Source organism: Phlebotomus papatasi, chromosome 1 (genome assembly GCF_024763615.1).
Source record: "Phlebotomus papatasi isolate M1 chromosome 1, Ppap_2.1, whole genome shotgun sequence".
NCBI classification, from domain to species: Eukaryota; Metazoa; Arthropoda; class Insecta; order Diptera; family Psychodidae; genus Phlebotomus; species Phlebotomus papatasi.
Genome location: NC_077222.1, coordinates 96,457,888 through 96,480,058, shown reverse-complemented (window position 1 = coordinate 96,480,058; position 22,171 = coordinate 96,457,888). Strand labels below are relative to the sequence as shown.

Below are 22,171 nucleotides of genomic sequence, written 5' to 3'. Positions count from 1 at the left end.
TGAAATTATGCTTTTGAGGCAATAAAACTACCAGAGAATAGAATTGAATGCATCTGCAAATTGTATTCTGAGATTATCGTTTTTTTTAATGCTGCGCAAAGTATGAATGAACCATTTCTATTGGTGATGTGCGTTGTGTTGCGAATTCCGGGGAGATGCTTTTTTTTATCGTGTTTCCGGCTTCAATTTGGGTGGATTGAACTCTAGAGGTTTCTTGGGTTTCTTCTTCTTCTTGGATGACGATGTACCTGCTTGGAAACTGTGCCAACTGTCCACACGGCTCTGTCGGGATTCCTCCCATGATTTTTGCCAAAGGCGATCCTGTTTAATTCTCTCCTCTTCCTCAATTTCTGCTTCCCTCTTGCGTTTCCGCTCCTCCTGATCCCGTGTCTCCAGTTGCTGCCGACGACGCTCCATGTCTGCAAACAACTTCATTGTCATGACATACACAGCGTGTTTGTATTTGCTGGGATCATCTTCCGGAATTGCTTCCTCTCCCCTTCCCTCCTTCTTGAGCTTTTTCCGCTTCTCAGCAATCTGCAACAGAGTCAATTACCTCAGCACAAGCCCCCCACGAAACCCATTCCCCGGAATCCTTACCATGTGATCTGTTCGATCTTTGGCCTCCTCGTAGACATCCAAGCACTTCTTCCTCGTCACATCACTCTCCAGTGTCTTCCAGGCCTTGCACACAATCTCAAAGGCCTGCTGAGCCTTATCCTTGTTCTCCTGATTCTTGTCCGGATGCACTAGAATCGACAGACTCCGGTATTTCTTCTTGATCAACTCAACGCTCGTCTCGGGCTCTACCTGCAGCACTTCAAAAGGATTGAGATTGAAATATGTGGATCCTGGGCGAAGGAGTCTTTCAATCTGCTGCTTTGACGTTAACACAGAATCTCTGCGCTCGATCTCCTTCACCTGCCGTCCCAAGAACAGCCACAAGTACCCGGAAATACAGACAACAGCCAACATTAAATTATGTAAACAAAGGCCGCAAAATCCTAACAAACTCTCACCTCAACGTAGAAATTATCAAAAGGTTCGTCTTTCTGTGAACTTCCTGCACTGCCAGACATTGTGACGAATGGATGTGGCGGTGAATTGGCCAGGAAATACTCCAGGAAATGTGTGAAAAATTCAGATGCACTTTCGCGTACAAAAGCCTCCTTGATTGCAACTTGACGTTTTGCTATAAAATCGCCATGATGCACTTTTACCTTCGACAGAGCGAAAAAATACCGAAAACCCGGCTGGATCACCGAAGAGAATAATTTATCAAAAGGATTCGGTTCGGAATAAGGCTTAACATTCCAAATCCAAATTCCAATTAGAAAATTATTTCAAAACATAGATTTATTTATTTAAATTATGCTTTTGAGAATCCCATTGCCGTAAAAAATAAAATAAAGAAGAAGAAAAAATCATGCTTTATTTAAAAATAAATATTTTTAAATTGCTTTTTTAGAAGAAAAAATGAATAAATAATTAAAATAACACCTAGAATAATTCTATAACAACTGCAATAGTGTGCAAAGTCTTCTTAATGAGAGTATTTTTTCTCGCATGAGAGATAATCGAATTAATATATTCAGAAAAATCTGAATTTTTAATCAATATGCAATTCGAATTTCGATTTTTTTGGATTTTTTATTTAAAGAAAAAAGAAACCTAGAAGAACATAAGTATGGTAAAGTACTCTGTAGTCGGCCGGTTCCTCAACTCGGCCAGTGGGGTTATTTATTCAATTTACTTAGGTTTGCTATAATATGGTTTTACATATCTAACATTATAATGTCTATTATATTGTATATAACATAAATCAGTGAAAATTTTATATGAATTGACACAGTTAAACAGTTAAAATTTTATATAAATACTATAAAACGTTAAAAAAAATAGTTAAACAATTCAACTGGCCAAGTTGAGGAACTGGACGACTTGAGGATACTCTACCTTAACACTCTATGCAACTTATGATAAAGTAAACCCGTAAGCTACTATAATAATTGCAGATATAAAATGTATTGGGATTTTGGAAAAGTCTTCCGACGGAGTACTTCTGTGAAATCTCACTATTCTTTACATTGTTTTCATATTTCTGACAATTTTTATGGATTCTAACCAGTAGGAAAATTCTGTAATAGTATGACGACAATGTCAAATGGCAATTTTTCGTGGTCAATTTCCCAGTCAATTTTGGAGCCCAGTCAGAATCGATTAGTCATTACAGGAAGCTCTATGAAGCTCTTAACTACTGATATAAATCGAATTTTATATTAGTTCTTCCAAATTTACTACATGAAAAAAATTAAGTTTGTCATAATGTTATAGAATTCCTCTGCAGGTTCTAATAACATTAATCAACAGAATTTTAGATAATTTGGTTATAATTGTTAATTTTTATATTTGAATATAATTATAGTATTTTACAGAATTAGAGTTTTGAGCGACATTTTCTCACTACTTTTAATAAATTTAGTAAATTGACCTACCCATGGAATGATACCTTTCTGGAGTCGCTTTCTGTGACTTCGTAAACCATTAATTAATTTATTTATTTTTCTTGAATTAAATTCTGGTTACTAACTTTTTTCCTTGGATAATTACTCTATCTAAATCAATGGAGTTTAAAATGAAGTTATGTAAAGAATTTAAATTCAGTGATTGTTAATTCCAAATAATTATTAAAAAAAACAGTATATCCATAGTATTTTTAGTTTCTAGTACATTGACTGAATGGGCTATGGACACTGTGGATGATGTCCTTATGGACGTCTTAGCATCTCTTTCTGGGATAGTCTTTCAACCTTTACACATCATGTTCCAAATTCCAATTCTTCTGGACATTCTTCCATTATATGTGAGACAGCTCATTCGTCACGTTTGGATAGAGGCAAGCCACAATGTTTGGCTTTCTGTACAGCTGCTCCAATCCATGATTTATTCTGATTCTGAAATTCCCCGTTGTAGCAACTTTCACGGGTCTAAAAATCTCAGGTAAGATCCAAAAATTTGTCTCTTAAAAACCAGTAGTGCAATTTCTTTTGTGCGGATTATCGGTGCTAATTCAAAACCATATGCGATGATCTTGCATATTTTGGTTTTCGATGGAAAAGAGACGTCCTTTTAGCGGAATCTCGAAGGACGTTCACCTCTATCTCTATCCTGATCTGACGAAATATTTCTCTCGAAATTTCCACAGGATTCTTCATATGATTCATCAGAATTAACCTATACTAGGTCGCTATATAATTATTTAAATTTATTTGACGTTGACGTCACATCAATGACATCAATTAACCACCATTTTTTTTGTTCTAATATTTATCTAGTAATGACATAGTAATCATTTTACATTTTTTGTTTTTTTCTGTTCTTTTATTTATTTTCTTTATTTTATTTTTTACCGACTGTCGGATTCAAATTATCCAGAGCCAACGGAGCCAACATATTTTTTGTTCTTTTTCTTTATACAAAAATTATTCGGTACAAAATGTGTACAAAACTCCATACTGTTGAGAAATGTGTAAGGTCTACGAATATCAGTTCGAATAGTATCAAGTACGCGTGGACATCTGGGTTGTTCAGCAAACGTCAATGTGTGTCGCGTTTTTTCACATTGCACTCTGAAGGGAAAATCTAATGTTGAATTTGTGCAGAAATTGACAAAAAATCCACAGCAATGGCTCACGGCGAAGCGACAAACAATCTCTACTTCTACGAGGATGAGGTGTATCGCATCGATCATCGGGGGCGCGTCAAGTTTGGCCTCATCATGGAGAACTTCGAAGGCACACCGTCCGATTCAGAGGACTATGCCCTCAACAAGGGTGAGGTCCGAGTCATCTGGCATCCAGAGGGCAAGGAGCAGATCCTCAATGAGAGCCAGGTGAGGCAGGGACTTTGGTGGGAGTGGGATGGGGAGGCCGGGGGTTATGTAATTTGCTTGATGAATTTTTGACAATGGGTGGCTCCTTTAATCGATCCGGACCCCACTTGCAGGTTGGTCTGGCCGATCGGACACTCATGCCAGGGGATGTGGTGAGGCGCCTGGTGCCTGGCAAGGATACACAGCATGGATACTGTCAGGAGATATCCGTGAGGGCGGATGTTAAAGTTGTTGGCACGCGGTTCGTCCTCAAGAACGTCAATGCCGAGCGACTTCGACCTCTGGTTACGGTATTTCGAGACAATGCCGTGTGCCTGGACTCCTGGGTGGGCAGTACAAAGTCCGTCCACGAGAAATTGGTGCTTAGGTGAGTTGTCAGGGAAGCTAAAGGGAAGGGTCTAAAATCTAAAAGAAAATTTTACTTAAATGACTTTGTTTATTTATTAATTTCCCTTTACTGAATATTAAATTTCATTACAAAAGTTCTTTTAATTAAACCAAATAAAGTTTCGATCGAGGTCAATATCCCGAAATTAAACGATAAATACGATTTTAAACTACCTTATTTTGTTTATTTAATAAAAAAAGGATTTGTTTATTGTTTTATTATAAAACAGATTTTTTTCTCTATTTTAAAATATTTTATTCCCATTTGTTTAGAAAATTCTTAATATTCACGTTGCTTTGTTTTGCAATCCGGTTCTATGGAAAGGTATCAATTTATTTCAATGCAAAAATCAAAGTGATTTAATCCCATTTGTACTTTAATTAATAATATTTTTAATAATTAATTATTTAATAATTTATTTCTTTTTCGTAATGCCTGATTTTGTATTTGACATAATCAATCTTAACCCTTTAAGGACGAGTCGGACACCGGTGTCCCAAAAACAAAACAATTTTTGGCTATAAAAATATTATTATGTCCTTTAATAGTGCGAAAAATTAGAATTTCTTTGACAAAAAATTTTAAATAAAAAAATAAAGAAGAAAAATCCTGAGAAGTGGTTTTAATCGGTTAAATCGATAAATCTTTGGCTAAGTTATTTTACAAAAAAGAAAACATAAATAAATAAAATAATGTAAATGCACAAGAAAAAATTGGAGATTGCCTGAATTTAGATTTCGAACACATTACAAATTTATCTTTAACCGATTTCAACTAGTCGAAATCACACCAATTCATCCGAAAAGGGACAGATAATTCTATCCGGTTTATGTAGGTGAGATTCTTAACGTGAGCTAACTCGGAGTGCATGCAAATTCGATTTAGAGCTGAAGTTGGGAGACGCCATTCAGTTATCTTGAATGAAATTCGTGAAATTATACAAATTTTGTAATTAAACCAAAATATCAAAGATTTGGATGGAGTGACAGAAAAGTGATATGAGGGTGAAATGTAGACCATAATGTTCTCTATAATTTTTCCATAGAACATGATCTCATCAATTACTCAGAAGCCGCGATAATCGAGGTTGTTTGTTTCTGAACTCGTTTTTCGACCAGAGCGCCCCAAGTGTTCATTTGATGAACTTCAACTGTATCAAATAATTGTTGTATTTTGTGAGACTTTCCATTTAAAACCATATTTTAAGTGTCTTGGTGGAGTAGAGGCAGTCAAATTGGCGTCTGAGTGATATCAAAGCGTTATTATGGGAAAAATCAATTTTTTCACACTTAAACGGCAAAATCGGAAAGATCGCATTATCTGATCGAAAAATTATGTATAGACGGAATCAAGGGGGTGACGTTAGCTCTGAAAAATGCGACCAGTTTTAGTGTAAATTTTCTCCTGTTTTCGTACACATTTCACGAGATATCTCCAAAACTACGTAGGTTGCCAATTTGAGGTTTTCGGTTGCCTTTTCGTTATTAAATTGGCTTTTATCTTGTATTAGTATTATTTGCTAATTCATTTTACAATGACAAAAAACAGCCAATAAACTCAAAAAATTTTTCGGTGCGCTAGAAACATATGGGAAACATAGGCCCCTGGACGGAATGTAGAGACAAATGTTCTCTACAATTATGTCGAAGTAATCATCAAAATCGGTTAAGCACGTGTCGAAATAATTGAGGTTATGTGATATTGATATTGGTTTTTCGACTGTGGCGCCCCTGGTGTTCGTCCGACGAAGTTCAAATGTTCTAGAAAGTTGTAGCATTTGGTGAGATCTTTCGTTTAAGCCCTCACCCATCAAAGCGGTCAAATAGAACCGGAGATATGATTTTTTGAATTTCGTGAACTTTGACCCCTCATATCTCCGGTTCTATTGAAACCACAGCGCGCATACGCACCATTTTGGAAACGTCCTAGACTGGACTACAACATACTAAAATTTCATTAACTTGCACAATGCCGTTTTTGAGAAAAATGAGTTTAAAATTTGATGAATTTTGGCGCTATCGCAGCGCCACCTGTGGTGACTTTTTCCATCTGAAAGTGCACATCGAGACGAAACCAAAAACCCAAAATTCAGCTCAAAATGTTAATTAGAACCGGCGATAGAGGTCGGTCAATATTCGAACTTTGACCCCTTAGAACCGGATTTATGGCCATTTTAGGAATTTTTTTTGGACCCTTATAGCTTGGGTCAGGGGGGTCGTGGGACATTATGTTTGGTGTTGATCAAAAGTCCTAAGGCCCAGCTATAACATACTCAAATTTGAGTCCGATCGATGCCATAGGGGCGGAGCTGTTGGGAGATTGTTAAAAATCTCACCTAATATTCCTAGTTCTTCTAGTATCAGAATGGAGCACTAAAAGAGCTAGTGTTTTGAATTATTTATTGAAATAATTAAATTTGATTAAGAATCGAACCTAGGGCCCTTGCATCATAAAGCCAGTTCTTTCTTAATAAATTGAAACAATTTATCAAGCTAGCGTGTTAAATCATATCAGTAAGATTTCTCCAGTGCCCAAGGCAAGAACTTGCATTGATTGTGATCTTTTGGTAGATCTGCATGCGGATCGGTGCTAGAGATCCGGCCAGAGGCGGAATATTGTCCGTTGAAGGATGCTGAGAGCAAGAGTCGCAATGGTTTGTTCTCCTCGACTCTGTTCTATCCGGGACAGGTGCTGACGGGGCCCGTGAGTGCCCTGGACAATGCCAAGTGGCTGGTGACATCCCATGAGATGCGCACGAGTCGGAAGCACAAGACGTGCGACCGGAAGTTTGTGGTGCAGTCCGTAGAGGTGGAGGGGGTTTGGGTTAATTGGCAGTGCAAGGCACTGAGTGAAGAGAATGGGCTTTCGGGGATTCAGCAGCCAAAGCGCTATGTAACTGGAGATGATCTCAAGCGACTGAAGAGGTTGAATCTCTTTGAATCGTGCATGCTACAGATCAATGATAAGAGTCACTTGAAGATCGCCGAGGGGGATGCCATTGTGAGGAAGTCACAGTGGAAGAGGGAGCAGAGTAATAAGTACAAGATCCTCCAGTATCAGCAACGCAGGGAGGAGGGTGGGAAGGGTGGTGGTGGTGTTGGTGGTGGTGGTAGAGGGCGTGGCGTGGACCAATGTGATACTGTAAAATTAACTACAACAGAATGTGATTTAGATAATACGACAAACAGCGTTATTGAATGTGATAGAAGCAAATTGTGCCCAGAGGGTGGAGGACGTGCGAAGGAGAGAAACAATGAGACTGCCAATGTGCCACAGATCGATGAGTGGCAGACAGACAACGAAGAGACAGACTCACAGTCGGACAGTGAGAGTGTCACTACGATATCCTCGTGCTCCAGCAACACGCCCAAGGGCAGTCCTAAGCGATCACCATTGTTGGCCAAGAAGCTCAAGCGTTTCCGGAAGCGACGTACAACATCGGTGTCTGAGGCACAGATGCCCCAAGTGGGCCAGGAACGTGTCACGGAGGCTCTTGTTGTGTACAGCACGGTGACTGTTGTGTGGCAGGATGGCACTATCGAGAGTGGCATTCCTTCCACACAGCTCTATCCCATTCATTACCTCGATGATCATGAGTTCTTTCCCGGAGACTTTGTGTTGTCCGGGAATGAGAATGATGAGATTTCGCGAAGGGATTATGGGGTTATTCAGACTGTCGATCATTTTGGGCGCACTGCAAGGGTCAAGTGGTTCCGGACGTACACGTGCATCGAGGAGCCAACGCCAAAGTACATTGGAGTCTCAGAGGTGAGTCAAGTTTTTCATATTTCCACTAATTTCTTGTTTTAGGAATATTAAAAATAAATTAATTAATTTCTTAGGTAAAATCACAGTGAAAATATTACAGAATTTTTTTAAATTTATTTCAAAACTGGTTCAAAAATTTATGAGAGCATTGGAATTAAATATCCAGTTTAAAAAAGAAAAAAATGTACCTTAAAAATCACAAATAATTTTAGGCCACGCCCCCTCAGACACAATGATCAAATTAATGTGGAATTATTACTTTTACTCTATTAAAAAAATATAAACATTTTAAGCAAATTGTCAATATCAATTTTATTTTTGACGAGACTCAAAATTTTGTTTCTAAAAATAGACCACGCTTCCAATAGGATAGAATGCTTTGGGTGGAGATTGCGTAACGCTACTTAGTGGGCGTGGCAGAATCAAATTGAAGTCCATTTTAATTTTATATTTTTATACACTTTCATTTTAAGGGCAGAATCACATTGACAATAAAATGCTAGCCGTAGATTCACCGCATTTCGTGTGAATTGCAATGAAAATGCTTTACGCATTTTCATTGCAATTCTTACGATGCTATCACACTAGGATTTTTACAATTTAATTTTAAATTAAATTGAGCCAACTGAGCATTAAGATTTCTAGAATTTACTTGAAATTTTTCACAGCCAGGACACATTTTGCAAGAAATTTGCTCAATTTTAAATAATGCCGTGAGATTTTTGATTGTGAATGACTCCGGAAAATGCGTGATAGTACTTAAAATATCTTATAAATCACGTATCTGTTATGCAAAAGAATCCTTAAAGCCAGAAGAAAGGGTTGTAGGCAAGGGGGCTCATGAAGAGACTCTCATAGTCCTATTGAAAATCTGTATGAAGTGATCCCAACTGCGATTTCTTGACACAACAATTTCCTTCCAATTGCTTTGGAGGAACTCAGCAAATTACTCCCGATACTGAAGCTTCACTCGCGCACAAGTTTATCACTAATCACTGTACTTATTTTATTTATTTTTTTCCACAAATAATAATTAATTACGAGTGAATAAATTTAATAAGTACACTTTAGTTCAAAAGTCTACTTGTTTAACTGCAATAAAATTGAAATTAATGAGCAATTTTAATTTGCTGAATTCAAATTTAATTGAGCAACCACATTTATGCTATTTTAGCATGTTTAAGCATGTTTTGGTGGGCCAAATATTAGATGAGATCATATATTCTGTCAGTAGAAGAGGTAAAAAGTTTGGAGTGGTATATCTCAGCTCCTGATGAACATAATTGGATGAGTGAAGTATTGTTGGAAAGCTTGGTTCATTAGCTTTCAGAATCTGGTATATGTAGTCTGCTATGAGTAAACCATGGTCATCCAGAACAATTTATGTCGAAGAAGACAGTTTTTGCAGCGTCATTTTTGACCATCTACTGCTGGGACCAGGAGTGACCCACAATTCTCGCACTTGGACTGTTCGTTAGAGGAACTCAAAGGGTATAATTTGTGGAAGAAACTTTTTTTTTGGACATCTTACTTTTTTTTATTCATCGACTTTTGAAAGAATTTTAACATTTTATACGCATAGAAAAAAATGACAGAAATCCTTCTATCTCATTTTCTGGACAAACTAATGAAGATATCGACTTGGAATGTTCTAAGTACTCCCCCATAAGTTGATCCAAGGAATCCAAATATCATATCAATTTCATCCCCACGTCTATCCTTCCCCTCCAGAAACCACTCTTTTAGGATTTTTGTAATTTTTTCCTTGTGTGTAAAATGTTAAAATACTTGCAAAAGTCGATGAATAAAAAAAAGTAAGATGTCCAAAAAAAAAGTTTCTTCCACAAATTATACCCTTTGAGTTCCTCTAACGAACAGTCCAAGTGCGAGAAAAGTGGGTCACTCCTGGTCCCAGAAGTAGATGGCCAAAAAAGACGTTGCAAAAAGTGTCTTCTTCGACATAAATGGTTCTGGATGACCATGATTTACCCATAGCCAATTACATATACCAGATTCTGAAAGCTAATGAACCAAGCTTTCCAACAATACTTCACTCATCCAATTATGTTCATCAGGAGCTGAGATATACCACTCCAAACTTTTTACCTCTTCTACTGACAGAATATATGATCTCATCCAATATTAGTTTATATCAATATATCAATAAATAAATATCAATCAATCGTTAAATAAAATAACGCATAGGAACAAATTTATCTGAAAATTAATTTGAATATAGAAATTGAAAAAATCCTAGTGTGATAGCACGGTTACGCAAATTTTCCATTACCGAATTACCTTATCGCAAACTCGGTGGCACTAGGTGAAAATAATATAAGAAAATTGAAGATATAAAACGAAAATTCGATAAACGGTGAGCAAAAAAAACTAAGATAAATTAATCATACAGTTTTTTTTTGTTCACCGTTTATCGAATTTTCGTGTTATTTCTTCAATTTTCTTATATTATTTTCATCTAGTGCCACCGAGTATGAGATAAGGTAATACGGTAATCGCGAATTTGCGTAAAAATTGCAATGAAAATGCTTAAATTAACGAAATACGGTGAGCATTTTACTGTCAATGTTATTCTGCCTTAAATCTAAAATAATTTTTGCAAGTGTCCTGCTAAACTTGCCATATTTTTTTTTTTAAACATTTCATCCGGGAAAGCACTTTTTTCAATTCTAACAGAGTTTGTTCTAATTCAGCAAAATTTTGAAGTAACTTAAAGGAAAGTGCCCATGCTTCATACGATCCCAAGTTTTGTGACTCAATTTTAAATTTACTGCTCGAATCCAAAGAGAGAGCAGTTATATAATTGTCTTTTTTTTCAATTTTTCACCGTCCTGGAGCTCAAACGATAAAAGATATGGACTTTTGACCTTCGATGACCCAACTAAAAAAACAATATCTCCTAACTTTTTCTTCCCTTCCTCCCTCCATCCCCTCCAAACCATGTTTTTTTTTTAATTTTTTCTCAAAATTGGTCCAAGCTTTTACAAAGAGGGAGTTCACACCAACATTTCTTCCATACATACCTATGACAGGAAAATTCTTGATTTTGAATTATTGAAGGTCAAAAGCCATTCACTTTGGAACGCTCATTTTTCAACCAATTTGGTTGAATTTGGATTTTATGGACAGGTATTGAAATTTTGAACCCGGATGCATCGGTCTTCATCTGTAATGAATCGGTTAAGTACGAATTTTTGAATAATTTTTTTCGGATTTTTTTTCTCTTAACCTTAAAGTTTGTTCCCGAGCTAGAGGTCAAACACTAAGAGATATCGACGTCGGGTCTTCGATGACGGCCCCCATAAGTGGACATGATCTTGGACGGTCTTTTTTCCTTTCGCCCCTATATCCCCTCCATCACCTAAAAACCGTATTTTTCGGTTTTTCTCAAAATTGGCGCAAGCATTTTCAATGATTTTCGGGTATGTTTTAGAGGTAGTCCAGGTGAACATTTCGTCCAAATATACCTATAACCGGAAAATTCGCCACTTTATTAGCAAAATGTTTTCGAATTGTAAAGCAACTGACGATGTTTCCTTAAATTCCTGACAACATGTCATAAAACCCTGCGGTGAGACGAGTTTGATACAATATCTTTTTTAATTTATTTTTCATCAACCATTAATATTTACTTGGTAACCCTTTGGCTTCTATTAAATTATTGCCAATTCCACGTACCTCAAAGCAAGTTCGAAACGTTTCGGAATAAAATAGAAAGTCTGCTAGACTTTCTATTTTAGTCGAGACTCAAATGGGAGTATTATAACAGCTAACTGGGATATTTTATTCAGACACAAACCTCAAGGGGAGATTTTCCAAGACTCGCCGGTGCATAGCATAGCACCACAGTGCGGTGCATTTTTTTAAAATACCCTCGTTTAAAAGCAGGCTTAGGGTATAAAAAATTAAATTTTGAAAAAAAATCAAGTTAATTTTTTTAATTTAAAATTTTAAATTAAAAAAATTTTTAAGGGTAATCTTTAGAAATTTCTGCAGATATGCACTGCATAGTATTTCTTGTGTTATTAGGTCAGCGTTTATGACCTGAAGGATCATCCGGACTTTCAGTATCGTCCAGGAACAATTGTGATCCGCGTGGCGAATTTTGTGGGTGAAGATGCGTCTTGCACGGCTGGTCAGGTGGTGGATAATTATCCGGAGGGTCGGGTGAAGGTGTGGTGGGTGGATGGGCATCAGAGTATGTGCTGGCCACAGGATCTCTTCGAAGTCGGTCAGTACGATACGGGAAATACGTTCTGGGACAACGATGACTCGGATAATTCGTGGGAGACGGAGAGTGAAGTGAGTGAATTGGGTGGATCTCCCTTGAATGATGAAATCACGAAGCCACAGTTGGTGCACAATCTCGAACGTGCCCGGATCGCAATGGCACGACTGGAGGAGCTCTTCAATATGAATTCAGCTCTGCAGAATCAATCGGTCATGCGGAATCTTCTTGGAGTGTACAAGAAATGTCGGTACCTGGATCGTCTCATGAAGACCAATTTCTTCCACGAGAACAACTTCATGGGGCTCCTGGAGAGGGTTCGTAGGGGAAGTTCGACAGCTGAGAGGGTTCAGGATCAGGTGAATCGACTTTTCACACCTTCATCGCCTCCCAAGACTACGATTGGTGGAGTTGATCTGCTAAGTCCGGCGCCGAGGGATGATCTGCCACAGGTTCCGGGAGGCAAGAAAAATTCCCTGGAAGCCACAAAATCACAATCTCACAGTCATGACGATTGCAGCAGCTTCAGTTCGGGAAGTTGTCAATCCACTGAGCCCAAGAGTAAATCCACAGGATCATCCGGAGTGGATACCAGGGGAGCTTCCTGTTCTCCGCTGAAGAATGCCAATCACCTGTACTACTCGGCGGAAAACTGGAGCATCGCTGAGCATGACTATCACACGAAACTGATCTCCTGCGTGGTCACGAATATCGATATGGCGGCGCAGAATCAGAAACTCTCTGCCAGTCACAGTGGAAGAATCACAGAATTCCACGATTCCGGACACTTTTCCCGGACAGAAAGAGTCGAAGGAGGCAGTTCGATAGATACGTGCGTCAGTTCCTCGAATGATCTCACCCTCTCCGTCAATGGTTTCCTCAAGACAGATGATGATCTCAAGTCCCAATCTTGTGCAAGTATCGAACTATCCGATGAAGTGCCAGAGTTCGTTTGCGCTAAACTGTGTGCCCTCATCAAAGCCCAAATGGTCATTGCTCTTCAAGAGGTAAGTTTTTTTTTAATTTTGAATTTTTATTTGATTGTTTTTGTTCAGAAAGCGCTTAAAGTGAATTGAAATTTTCTAAATTTGATTTGAAAAAAATCTGATGACCTAAAGTGGATTTGAACTCGGGACCTGTCCTTAACATAACAAATACTCTACCATTCAATTCATCTTATACCACGAAGAAGCACATTCTCTTTAATGCGATTTAAGCACTGCTAGCGGCAAGGGATTTAGCTTTCAGTTACGTAAAAAGGTTTAAAATTTTCTAGCTTTTCTTAAATAAAAAAAATCAAATTGAAATTGAAATTTGAAATACGATTTCAATTTAACAAATTATTCTTCATATAAAAAATATCATATATTCCGGTATTTTTCACTCAAATCTAAATTCAATGTGGTGTCAGAAATTCGATCGGGAAATTTTTGTCAGAATTTTTTCATTAAAAACTGCCGATGCTTGAATGAATTCGGGAACTGTAAAAAAGCAAAAATTATTAATCTATTGACCAATTAGTTGTTAAATTTCGGCAATCAGTAAATATTCAGCACTCTAAATTCATCTAAATCGAAATTAGCCAATGAAAAAATGATTTTTGGTCAGTAAATTAGCAGATTGGTCTGTAAAGAATTTAAAATGATTAGTAATGTCTTCCACACTGATCGAGGGCAAAATTTCGAAAGCAAAAATCTCGAAATATCCAAAACTTTGAACGCTAAAATCGTGAAAACCTAATATCTCGAAAGCCGAAATCCCGAACGCAAAAATCCCGATAAAGCCAAAATACCAAACACTAAAGTCCCGATCCCGAAAACGCAAAAATACAGAAAAAGTCAAAATCCCGAAAACTACAATGCATAAAAAGCCAATATCCCGAAAAAGCCAAAATCTCGAAAAAGCCAAAATCCCGAAAAAGCTAAAATCCCGAAAAGGCAAAAATCCCGAAAAAACCAAAATCCCGAAGATACCAAAATGCCTAACGCTAAAATCCCGAAAAGGCCAATATCCCGAAAAAGCCAAAATCCCAAGTAGCCAAAATCCCTAACGCTGAAATCTCGAAAACCCAAAATCCTGAAAAAGTCAAAATCCTGAAAAAGCCAAAATCCCGAAAAATCCAAAATCCCAAGAAGCCAAAATCCCGGACATGCCAAAATTCTTTACACTGAAATCACGAAAACCCAAAATCCTGAAAAAGCCAAAATTCCGAAAAAGCCAAAATCCCGAAAAGCCACAATCCCGAAAAAAAGTCAAAATTCCTAACGCTAAAAACCCGAACACAAAAATCCCAAAAACCCAAAATACCGAAAAACCAAAATCCCGAAAAAGCCAAAATCCCAAAAAAAAAAGTCAAAATTCCTAACGCTAAAATTCCGAACACAAAAATCCCGAAAAAGGAAAAATCTCAAAAAGGTCAAAATTCCTAACGCCAAAAACCCGAACACAAAAATCCCGAAAAAGGAAAAATCCCAAAAAAGTCTAAATTCCTAACGCCAAAATCCCGAACACAAAAATCCCGAAAACCCAAAATTCCGAAAAGCCAAAATCCCGAAAAAGGAAAAATCCCGAAAAAGCCAAAAACCCGAAAAAGCCCAAATCCCAAAAAAAAGTCAAAATTCCTAACGCTAAAATCCTGAACACAAAAATCCCGAAAAACCAAAATCCCGAAAAGCCATAATCCCAAAAAAGGAAAAATCCTGAAGAAGCCAAAATCCCGAAAAAGTTAAAATCCCAAAAAAGAGTCAAAATTCCTAACGCTAAAATCTCGAACACAAAAATCCCGAAAACCCAAAATTTTGAAAAGCCAAAATCCCTTAACTTGTCATAGATACTCTGACGAATTTCACCCGTGATTGCTTTTGGTGTTCGGAACTTTAATGTTTGGGATTTTGGTGTTCAGGATTTTGCTCCATTTGAGATTTTAACTTATGCGGATATTAGGCTTTAGAGATTTTGCCCCTCGGGATTTTGACCTATTCGTAATTCCGGCTTTATGGATTTTATCCGGCATCACGGAATGCAACAGCAATATAACATGATTACATTGAAACAAAGTATTCCGATACGATTAATAATAATAATCCGGCATCGCTCCTACACATCTTTTAAATCAGGAAAATTTTATGAAATCAAAATTGACATTCCTTTCCTCTCCAAAACCATGCTTATTTTTAATTCTAGATAGGTTTTTTTGATAGATAAGATATTTATTATTATATTTATTATTATTTTGGCTTCCTATATGCAGATATTTCGTCTTTATAATATGAAAATTCCATTGAATAATTCGTAATAACGCTTTGTCAAGGTCAAAGGTTAGTCGTTCTAGAGAGCGTATTTTTCTACCGAATGGAATATGTTTGGTCTCGTTGGAAAGGTATTTTAATTCTAGACAAGTCTGAACCGATTCCAATCGGGTTTAAAGCGGTAATGATCCGCAGTTCAATTATATTACTCCTAATGTTTTTTTTGGCAATGTTTTAAGTGATTTATAAACCGGTTATAATCCGAAATTGGTATTTCTTACAAGTCTAAGCTGGTTGCAATCGGTTCTAAACCGGTTATAAACCGATAATTCATTTTTATCTGGTATTGGATTGAATTATTCTTAAGTTATTTTGGGTGATTTTTAGAGTTATTTTATAAAATCGTGTCAGATTGGTTGTCAATCGGTAAACCGTAAATGCTTAGACATCTTAGCAACGTTTAATTTGCAGATCAACAATCGCTTCAGTCAGCCATCCAATGGCCTCAATGAAGTGATCATTGAGGAGTGTGATATGTGCATTCCTGGAGTCGACAGTATTCCCAATGAGCCTGTGGAGTTGGGAGAAATAGCTGAGGCTATGCCAATTGTCACGACTGAAGTGGATCTCAATAGTTCGCTGAGTGAGGCTGATGCAGGTTCAATTACTGCAGCTCCGGTGCCTTCTGACTGTTTTGCCATTTTGGAGACTGCACCAAATACGCACAAGTACCATCTCACCATTTTCCATCCAACTAATCCACCGCAATTCTTCAGGGCCGTGCAAAGGGAGCACAAACTGTTGAGGACGGCACTGCCTTCGGGAGTATGGGTTCGGTGAGTGTAAAATTTTAGCTGAGTTTATTCAAAGAAAGAATAAATTCTTCATTCGAATAATTCTCCTGCGTAGGGCCTACGAGGACAGAGTTGATCTCTTTAGTGTTATGATTGAGGGTCCCAAAAATACTCCGTACGAGGACGGAATGTTCCTATTTGACATTCAATTGTCCGATGATTATCCTCTGATGCCGCCACTCTGTTACTACATCAGTTACTGTTCTGACCGTCTCAATCCCAATCTCTACGAAGATGGAAAGGTTTGTGTGTCCCTTCTGGGCACATGGTCAGGACGTGGATCGGAAATCTGGGGTCCTGACAGTTCTCTGCTGCAGGTGATTGTGTCAATTCAAGGATTAATCCTAGTCGCTGAGCCTTACTACAATGAAGCCGGTTATGAGAAGCAGAAGGGTGAGTTGTTTTTTTGAAGTTTTCAGCATTCTTTTCAGGTCTTTGACGAGCTGTTTTATTTATTTTTTTTAAATTAAAAAAGGCACCCAACAAGGCATGGAAAATTCGCGAATGTACAATGAAATGGCAGTTATTAAGCTTGTGCAGTCGATGACTAAATTAATGTGTTCACCGCCTGAAATTTTCAAAGAGCAAATTGTGCGGCATTTCGAAGAAAAAGGTTTCGCCATGTACGAGAGAATCAAAAGTTGGCTCGACTTGTCGATGGAAATTGAGAATTCAGCTGGCAAAATTGGTAAGTGGAACATTTTTCTTTAATCTTTTTTTTGGCACGAATTTACAAAAGGTGAAACAGCTTGGATTTTTTCCTAGGGTACTCTATTACCGATATTTTTAGTAAGATATTTTTAGAAGAGAAAAATATTTTTCCAATTTGACTATATTCAAAATACTCAGACAGTATTGTAAGATCTCTAGAGGCCAAACGGTCAGAGATAACTACTTGGGGTTTTCGAGGATCTAACCGGTATTTCGATCCTGGAGCAGTGAATAAGTTCTTGAGGCTTTTTCTTATCTGCATTACCCCTTCATCATTTCAAGTCATGAGTTTTACCTGAGATTCTTTGAAATCACAACTTCAGGTGAAATTCGATAGAGTATGATCGAGTTTAAAACGAACATGACCCGAAAATAATCCTCAGTAAACCGAATTAATCACAGAACTAAATAGTTCTTTGAGGAAAATGCTAAAAAAAGAAGCCGTTATCAGGTATTTGCAATTAAGGATAAAATTCATGCGAGTAACTGATATATGAATGTGATATAATGTTTTCATATTGGTTGGCACCCAATCTCTCGCCTTCTTGAATTCCATGGGGACAAGCTATTGCTTATTTAACACGTTCTGGGCCCATTCTCGTTGTGTCCCTTTCAATCATCTCTCACAGAAAGAAATTTACAGAGTCGTTCGTCGAGGTCTAACAGCGGATTTACTCAACATAGACTAATATCCTTCTACATCGCCGTAAGACATTTTATTCTAGTGCAAGAGATCTATTAGCATTAAAAGCGCGACCCTCTTTAGGTCGTCTGTTATTCTGCAGAAAGATCGCCCACCTGAAAAGATAGCCCTACGGGAGATCTTCGCGCCCTATAGGAAAAAATGGATGCCGCCCGAAAAGTTGCCCCTTTGTTCCTAAGGACACTGCACCATCGCTATTACACGAGCCCCCCATTCGAATTTTGAGTAATAAATGCTAAAGTTTGGAATGGAACCTGAGCCCTGAGCCCCGCCACTAATACAGACCCAATCCCTAGTCTCTTCCTTCCTCTTTTTCTCGTTAAACTCGGCGTTAGACTCAGGAAATAAATTTTCGAAATTTCAATGTTGTTATCTTGAAATACAGATTTTCTATTGACATGAAATTTTAGTATGTTTTGGGGGAGCGTACTCTCCCTTCTAACGTTCATTCCTTCGAATGATGTTAATTTTCTTTTAGTTTTCCTAAGAGACTTACACATTTCTATTAAATATAAGTTGGCTTATCTTCAATTGTTGATAATTCCGTGATAATTGAGTGTAAATCTCTTATGAAAAACTAAAGAAATTCACATTATTCGAAGGCATGAACGTTCGAAGGGAGAGCACTTTCCCCTAGCTGAGGTAGAGTACTTTGTACCGCCCGTTGTAAAGATTTTGCAATCTTTCAGAGATCTGATTCCATTCCAATTCCAATTCCATTTCACACATTTTCAGTACAAAAGGACGGTATATTTTTTCTTAAGTGATTTTTTAGTTTTAGTATAAAACCAAATGCAATCATTTTAAAACTTTTACCAAATGAAAGAGTATCTAATCTTATGTTATTGGCTCAAAATTTATAATGATTGCACGAGGATAACAGTTCCTAAAATCTATATGAAAAAGACGTAAAATTCGTATTTTTTTGAATTTTTCAGACAAATTTTCTACTTGTAACACCAGTAACATTTTAAATTCGATAAAAATTTATTCTCTGTATATGGATACCATTTCGTGTTACCGTCGTTGCGGGTGACTTTGCACTCTGCTGTTTGTGAGACTTTGAACAATTCTAGCACTTATTGATAGTCTTCGCCGATCCGGTCTACCATGTCAAAGTATATAGGGATATGTTAAGTACCAAGTAAGGCACAATGATCCTCAAAAGGATTCTTGTAGTTTCAGTAATAGTCAATGAAATCCTAGTATAGGTATTTTGTCAAAAAACAACTCCGCGAAAAAGTTATCTGAAGATGCAATTCCAAAATCGATTTCAGAGAAGTAAATTGCCCAAATCTATTCTAAATTTATCTGGCTAGAATAATCCACTTCGATTTTGTTCATTATTTTTAGTAAATTCCTTTTTTTTCACTATAGTCTTCCTAAGAACGCATGATTTATATTATAAAATTGCATATAATGGACTTTCTTAAGCTTTATTATAGAAGTATTTGACCAAAAATTATCCAATTTTTTTTTATGACCTAACAAAAAATAACCGAGATCTACAAGATGGTATGGTCGCCATCTTGATTTGACGATTCTGTCCGCCATTTTGAATAACTGTCAAAACAAAAAACTTAACCGATTGAGCTGAAATTTTAGTATGTTCTGGCTGATGTCAAGACCTTTTCAGAACATATATAAAATCCGACCTAGGTCAAGCGATTGTCTGAATACTGGGGCTCTAAGTTCAAAATTTTGACATTTTCATTAATACAGAACTAGGGAGAGCTTCTTTTATCGAAACCATCACAAAAAAGGCAGTATTATCGTTAGGCGATGAGATCTAAATAACAAACAAAAAGAAAAGTAATGTTTTTCTTTATAACAGCATATTATTTGAAGATCTGAAAAACTTTTGCAAAGATGAAGAAATAAAAAAATAAATAAATGCACTTTTCATTTATTTTTTTTTAATTATGTAAGAGTAAATAAATATATAAAATAAAAGCCTCAACCATTTCTAATGGTTACTGAGGCATTTCGTTTAGGTTTTAAAATTCAGGATTACAAAATAAAGATCGCTAAATATGAATATTTCAAATATTTAAACTTTGAGCCTCTGTATCAAAGTAAATACTTGACGTAGACCGGAACATAGATACGTTCTGAAAAGGTCTTGATATCAGCTACAACATACTAAAATTTCAACCTAATTGAACCTGTTTTAGATTTTGACAGTTATTCAAAATAGCGGACAGAAACGTCAAATCAAGATGGCGATCATGTCATCTTGTAGATCTCATGCATCTTACCTTTAGATGTGAAGATCTTCATTGTCGTTTATTATCAGAAATTATTGATTTTTTAGTATTTATTAAAAAGTGCAAAGTCACCCGCACCTTATCCCCAGTGCAAGTCTTTTTTCTTGATTTTTTTAAACATAGTAAAATTTTATAAAATTAATGCTAGTGGCACAAAATCCATTCATTAACAACTGAATACAAATAATTTTACTCAAAAACCCCCCTGCCTTCACTTTAACCATCCACTTTTATAGGGCAAAGTTGAAAAACAGCGAAAAAACGTGCAAAGTCACCCGCAACGACGGTATATTTATTTTTGTGTGATCTAAGTCTTAAAAACTATAAAGAATTAAAAATATATATACCATTTCTGGATTAAAATGCTCCATCCGTTAGTTAATCATCCTAGATCAAGGCGAATTTCGTCCTTAGACACCTATGTTCGAAAACCATTTCTATATAGAATTTTCGAACATCAAAGTCTAACTACTTTGGAGGGTATATTTTTCAACAGATTTGCTTAAATTACGATTTTTTTGAAAGATCTTGAAATTTCCAACCCGACAGCATCGGACTTAATCAGTAGTGAATCGGTAATATGTCCGTTAATTGGTACCTTTCTCGGATTTATTTTTTATTTGTTCTAGAACTTAATTTTCTTAAGAAATTTCTTATTTTGGAATATATTCTTTTTTAATTTATCAATTAATGTAATCGGTATTAAAGCGGTTTTTATCCATAAAAGAAAGCGAAAAGATATTACACGAATAGCTCTTTTCCGTGAGTTCGAGCACTCCGCAAGGGTGTTTTATCCACAATTTAATTGTAAAAAGATCTACGCTAATATGTACGATTATTTGGAATGGTCTTTAATTCACTTAAAATTGGAAGGGAGCCCATAATTAGTGTCTCTAAAATGTTTCATGCGGTCTTTTTCGCTTTGGAATATACATTTTTGAATATTTTCGGATTTGGATGATTTTTTCGTCCCTTTGCAATGACCTTGAACTGTTCCATTAAAGTGGTTTCAGGTCATTTCAAGGATTATTGCTTTCCCTGGGGGTTCCTGTGGAGTGTAGACAATTAAGATTAGCTTTTTTTGGTCAGTCTGAAACCTATTACTGTCGTTTGTACACTGAGAGAAATCCGAAAAAGTTAAAATAACATTCCGGAAATGTTATTTTTACATAATAAGAAACACGGATTTGACCTAGATCCTTCTCCTCCTTTATTACTTGTCCAAGTAATAAAGGAGGAGAAGGATCTAGGTCAAATCCGTGTTTCTTATTATTCAAAAAATTAATCTACTGACCGATCATCTAATATGTTATTTTTACCCTGCATTATTGATCCGAAATCGGTGTAAATATTATGCTTTTTATGTGTATTATGGGTTAAAGTTACCCTTTTTCATGTTAATTTTACACTTAAAAAGGTGTAAAATTAACTTTAGAAAATGTATATATATTTTTACATCTAAAAAGTGTTAAAGTTATGAGGAAAAAAAGTTAATCGCACCCCCTTTTTTCTCAGTGTAAGCACACAGGTCCATTTCTCATTTTATATTTAAAATTGATGTAAAGGTTAAATTAAGCGTTTTTTCCCTAATTCAAAATTCTATTTATTATTTATAACGCAATTTCATGTATTTCTTTAATTCTAAGGCTTTTAAGAAAATGTATTATAATTTATTTAAAATGACGAAGAAAAAACCAAAGCTGTTTCACCTCTTGGAAATCTAAGCTATTGTTTTCTTGTAGCTAAATTAATGCTTTTAGCATTCCCTAATTATTCCATTTTAAACTTGTACAAATAGATCCAGCAAAATTGGATGTAGCCAAACCTGATTTTCCACTAATTCCGGCAAGTCGTGGCTTTTGTCTCACGCTAGTGAATTTACTTGAGAGCTTGCGGAAAAAATTAGAAACATTGCGTGAACATTAACCAATTTTGGTCCATTTGAAGCCCACCTTTTTATTTATCACTAAAGAAAGAATTAATAGATGATAGCAGGAGAGAATGAAAAAAAAAAACTTAGAAGAAAAAAAAACTATAAAATTATATATTTCTATAACAAACAAAAAAAAGAAATTCAAAAGATAAAATCTCACT

General features: G+C 36.4%; 2 protein-coding genes across 2 annotated transcripts; one reads left to right on the top strand and one right to left on the bottom strand.

Moving 5' to 3' along the window:
* Positions 1-38: 38 nt before the first annotated feature.
* Positions 39-1,214, bottom strand: LOC129809914 (dnaJ homolog subfamily C member 8). Its single transcript, XM_055860060.1, has 3 exons — positions 1,020-1,214; positions 601-921; positions 39-537 (listed from the first exon to the last, which is right to left on the bottom strand). Exons 1-3 carry the CDS (start codon positions 1,077-1,079, stop codon positions 166-168), a joined length of 753 nt encoding a protein of 250 aa, XP_055716035.1. The 5' UTR covers positions 1,080-1,214; the 3' UTR covers positions 39-165.
* Positions 1,215-3,559: 2,345 nt separating this feature from the next.
* LOC129809913 ((E3-independent) E2 ubiquitin-conjugating enzyme) lies at positions 3,560-22,171 on the top strand. The gene is made up of 8 exons (XM_055860059.1): positions 3,560-3,892; positions 4,006-4,259; positions 6,851-8,048; positions 12,096-13,301; positions 16,014-16,378; positions 16,452-16,789; positions 16,872-17,084; positions 21,876-22,171. Exons 1-8 carry the CDS (start codon positions 3,686-3,688, stop codon positions 22,001-22,003), a joined length of 3,909 nt encoding a protein of 1,302 aa, XP_055716034.1. The 5' UTR covers positions 3,560-3,685; the 3' UTR covers positions 22,004-22,171.